Below are 5,406 nucleotides of genomic sequence, written 5' to 3'. Positions count from 1 at the left end.
AAATACTACATTAATTATAGATGCATCCTTATAGCTACAAAAGTTTTTGATTTACCATTTTTTTCTTTCATTAATAGACATCACAGTAGCTTGGTTATTTGGTTATTTGGCTGCTATTACTTTAAGAGCTGCCACTGCTGAACATGACACGAATCTGACATGCATGCTCATAGTTTCATTCGCACTTTAATATGAAATGATACAGGCTACAGCACACATCGCTGTATTTGTGCATGCAACTGAAATGTTGCATGCTACGAGCACAGTATAACAGCTGACAGGACAGGTAAATTTATTTTTACTGACATATGGACTGACAACATCATATTTGACCACAGTTCACTTTTGTTCTACTGAAGCTGCCTTGTCACTTGTACCATTGCAGCACTCATTTGAATAGTGCCTGGCACTGCATTGGAGTGTACGTCTGAAAATTCTGTTTGATGTGGTCGTAAGAACATTCTTTGACTAAAAATGCACTGAAAAAACACTGGTAAACTGGAAAAATTAATCACCTGCACTAATGTGCAAATTTTAACTACACTATTAAAAATCAATGTTTTCATAGTATTTCCAACAATGTTGTTCCTCTGTACCCTTATTGTTGTAGTTGTGGGGTGGACTCTGCAATTCTATTAAATTTATGACAACATTTAAAACTACGTTCAACATTAGAGTTAACACCATCCGGCCCTTACACTCTATATCAGTTCACTTCTCTGGGTATGATGTATCACATCTATGTGTATGTATCACACTGCTGACTCATTCTGTCTTTCATTAAAACCAAAGTCCCTATAAGGCAAGTCATTTCACTCAGACTACCATCTTTGAAACACCTCTCAGGCAGCTATTTCAGGCATACAAGTACATCTTGCATCAGAAACATCAGATTCTCCAAAGCTGTCCAAGTTTATGATTAAATTTCAAATTTGAAATCATCAATTAAAATCTGACAACAAGTGTCTGGGGAATTTTGTTTCTTATGCTCAAAAAAAGTTGAAAAAAGCTTATTTCTTTAGGGCAGCCAATGCACATGTGCAGTCCTCAGGACTATGTGCTTCTCAGGACACTGACAGTGTGTCTGAAATTGCATACTGAGTAGGTTCTACATTTGAATTTTAACTTATTTTGCAACTGTTAAAAATGTATGTTCTATATAGTATGGATATGGGTAGTATGAATGAAATTTGGATATATTACTTTGCCATTGAATTGTGTCAGAGCTCTTGGGGGTCCCCCTTTATATCTTGGGGGTCCCCATTTTATATAGACAGAAGAGAGCTTTATTGATTTTTGTTTGTTTGTTCTTCCTTATTCTTGGGGAGTGAGTGCAAAGCTGTGGGTTTGGTTTAGATGTGGGAGGTGCCAACATAACCCCTGTCCTTTCAACAGTCATAGCTCATGCATTTTGTTTCTAATGAAAAAAAGATCCAGCATTTTCCAGACGACAAAGTCTGATGATGGAGCTAAGATCATGCTTCAATTCAACATCTAACCACACTGCTGTGGGTTCACAGAAGATCGCACCTGCTGTAGTTCTGGGTTTGTGCTGTTTGGTTGGTTTGCCAAGCAACATCGCAGTGATCATCAGCATTGCTCGTGAGTGGAACAGAAATCTGAGCTTCACCTTAAAACTAATGATTAACCTTGCAGTATCTGATGCTTTGACCCTGTGTTTGGCTCCTTTTGTGCTGTATGGAATACTGTTTGGATGGATATTCAGCCTTTGGTTTTGTAAGTTCTTGTTTTTTTTGGGTCACTGGAGTCTGTATGTTGGTGTCCTGACGGTCACATCCATGAGCGTGCACCGCTATCACAATGTCATCAAGTCAAGAGTCACTAACAGGATGATACTGCAGAGACTGGAAAGACGGCACAGGCACCTTCAGCTGATTGGCATCTGGACTCTAGCATTTGTTTTTGCCCTACCAGTATTTTTCACTCAGAAAGTCAGTAATGGATTGCAAAGATGTCAGAGGACAATGGAGTCACAGTCTGTAGAAGTAACTGTTTTGCTTTTTGAGATCTTGTTGGGGTTCATCATCCCATTTTTGACAATGTTGACATGTTATCTCTGGTTGGACAAAGGGTTGAGACAAAAAGCCAAGAGATCCAGTCTAACTAGAGCTTCAAAGGACCAGGAACCCAGAAACCAGGGGACAAACATTAGGACTTACAAGAAGAGACTTGTGATCAGCATCGTTGTGGCTTTCTTTGTGTTTTGGACTCCTGTGCACATTATCAATGTGATTGATTTAGTCACAACTCTGACTAAAATTTCTCATCCAGATGTTTATTGTCAACTGAAGTCCTTCCGCCAAAGATACGGTGATACAAACAAGGCTGTGGCTTTGCTAAACTGCTGTCTGAATCCTTTTCTCTATGCCATGTCTTCAGGAAATATTATGAAATGTTTCAGAAAGAGATAATTCACAATTTATGATGGAATTATTTATTTTCAGTTAAATATTTATATTTATTTATTTTACAGCAGAACCCTTTTTATAAGGTTCCATAAATAACCATGCTTTGAAAGTGCTATATACTGCAGGACCTTCATAGTGTTATATAAACGTTTAATAATAGTTTATTGTTTAATTAATATTAGTATATTTATTTAATTAACATTCATATAAATATATAGCCTATATTATTTATTAATATTGTTTTCAACCTCTCTGTCCGGCCTGTCTTATAATAATATTTTAGCCTGTAGTAAAACAAAAAAATCTAAAATAGTGAAGACCAAATTCCAGTAAAATATCTCAGTTCATTATTATGTATATATTTTGGTGTAATTGAGAGTCAGTTTTTCTCTGCAGATGATAAAGTTGTGGGATGTGATGCATCTGAAATACACAACTGAGTTTGGAGTTACAGTGTGTCTCTTTCATTTTTATAATATAAATTATGTCTATGAAGACCAAACGTAGAAAAAATGGGCAGTGTGTGAGCTTCACAATGTTAAAAGAAAAATAGTCATTAAAAGTCTAACACTATTCAACACCTGTCTGACAGAACAAACGTTTGAAGTGATAAGAGATGCATACAAAATGGGCAGAGTGGTGGTATGCGAGGACTGAAATTGAGAAACACTGGTCTAACTGTTTTAATTGATAATTTGATCATTTCAGCAAGGGTTCATTTCAGCAACTCAAGAGTGGTATTCACATTTATTATCTGGTTTAAACTGGATGTGATGCAAGAAAAGAAAAAAGCATTGTGATGCTGGATGTGATGCAAGAAAAAAAAGCATTTTAAGTTTGCAAGAGGGGCTACATCAGGTGTCAAGTAAAGAGAAGAGAACCGGAAGAGAAATAAATGTGACAAACCACAAACCGAGAAAGAACATCAAGATGAAGATTGCAAGAATTAAAGACTGGTTGACTAAATTTCATAGTGCGCATATTTTAATTGGAGGAGAAAACTGATCTCTGACCCACTCGAAGAAATTCCACATCAACTACAAATATAAAATCACTAATGGACAGATATGGACTAGTAGATACTTGGAGGCAAAAATTTCCTGATGGTCCAGGATTTACTTGGTCTATACCAAGAATATTAGTAACTATTCACGCATTGATTACTGGTTCATATGAAAGTATTTAAAGTATTACCTCCAACTTTCCTCAACACATCTGCATGAAAGTTTCAAGTATACCCAGTAAGACCTTGATTAGCTAGTTCAGGTGTGTTTCATTAAGGTTGGAGCTAAACTCTGCAGGGACACCAGCCTTCCAGGACCGGGTCTGGTGACCCCTGATTTAAACCAAGAGGACATTTCTATTTCTGCTCATCCTAACCCGCTGACAGATCATAAAGCAATTATAATATGAATTAATAAATTAGCACTTGAGAGAGAAATATCATACATCATAATGGAAGCTTAATGGCCTAAAAAATTAATCATGTATAAACAAAAATGAACATTTTACTCAAACATTTTCTAAAGAAAGCAGCTCTATAACAGTTTTATGATACGATTACCTCTGACTCTAAATTTCCAAATGTTGCTCTATGTTTTACAATAAATTTTACACTTCAAATTACTCAGAACAAATTAACATCCTCCTTTTTAAAAGATTCTAAGAATATTTTGTCAGGAATTAAGATTTTTTTTGTGACAAGCCCATAACTATTAAATACATATTGGACTCCATTAGCCATTTTAAAAAATAATAAACCCCCTGGAACAGATGGACTAATACCAGGGTTTTTTAAGCTTTTCACCCAACAGATGGCACCATTCTTACTGAATATATTTATTTGAGAGTATTTCCAATGGTCAGCTTCCATCAAGTATGATTCGAGGTCTAATCACTTCTTATCTCATTCTTATGCCCCCAGGTCAAAATAGGATCTATTATTTATTGATAAATGACGACCATATACGTCTATTGAATAATGACTATAAATTACTTGCTGCACTTTTTGCTGAAAGAATCAAAACTGTGCTAGATTCAATTATTGATCAAACGCAATCATGAAGAATAGACACGTTGCCAATTATCTTATACTAGTTTTGGATATTCTTGATTATTCCCATCTGATTTCTGATCAAAGTTATATTTTTTTTTCTGGCATTCTACAAGGAATTTGCTACTCTTAAACACTATTTTATTTTCCTTAGTCTTAAAAGGTTTAGGTTTGGTCCCTTTTTTTGTAATGCAGAACTTTATATTGTAATGCTGTAGCTCAATTAAACTGAAGCATGGGCCTTGATAGATTTGGTGTTAAAAAGGGTATTTTCTAGATTTCTAAATGACACTTTTAAAGTCAATCAGATAAAACACTTCTCAAAATATCCCTTGTCGATTTGGAATTATATCCCTAACTATGTATTTTCACACCAGGGTGGCTTAAATTTTATTTCTAATGTAATTATCATGTAATTATAATACTGAAAAATGAGCGCTTAAGCTCTCAGCATTCCACAAACAAATGATTCTTGCTTGGTCTCTGATTTATAAACACAATTTCTCTCCACACTCTTTTTTTATATAGCACAGTTAAAATATATTCTTTAAAACAAATCTGTTTTTTGTAGAACTGACTGGTGACATGGTACACAATGACAGTTTTCCGTCTCCACTTCCTTTGAAGTGATGTATCGATGCTCCCTTATTCCTTATGCTATTCACACTGGCCTTCAAACTGATGTTCGCTCCCTTCAGATTGCAATCTCACTTAAGATGGCAGAATACCCTTGAAGTCAACTTCCCAGTCCAACTATGGTTGAATGGAACACACCTATAGAGACTATATTACAGTCCCTGCAGTTTGGAAAAAAATAAAAATCTGTTATGGAAGTCTATGAGAACACTCAGGGCAATTCTTGTATTCATACCGCTTCATTTTTTTCACATTTTGTTCTGTTGCAGCCTTATGTTTTACATTACT

At 35.4% G+C, this 5,406-nt stretch overlaps 1 protein-coding gene across 1 annotated transcript; it reads left to right on the top strand.

Moving 5' to 3' along the window:
* The first annotated feature begins 1,430 nt into the window (after window positions 1-1,430).
* Window positions 1,431-2,769, top strand: LOC127159547 (leukotriene B4 receptor 1-like). Its single transcript, XM_051102355.1, has one exon. It carries the CDS (start codon window positions 1,461-1,463, stop codon window positions 2,430-2,432), a length of 972 nt encoding a protein of 323 aa, XP_050958312.1. The 5' UTR covers window positions 1,431-1,460; the 3' UTR covers window positions 2,433-2,769.
* Window positions 2,770-5,406: the final 2,637 nt, after the last annotated feature.

This window comes from Labeo rohita, unplaced genomic scaffold (genome assembly GCF_022985175.1).
Source record: "Labeo rohita strain BAU-BD-2019 unplaced genomic scaffold, IGBB_LRoh.1.0 scaffold_2289, whole genome shotgun sequence".
In the NCBI taxonomy this organism is placed as follows: domain Eukaryota; kingdom Metazoa; phylum Chordata; class Actinopteri; order Cypriniformes; family Cyprinidae; genus Labeo; species Labeo rohita.
Note: the sequence above shows the minus strand (reverse complement) of the source record. Positions and strands in the feature narration are given on the sequence as shown.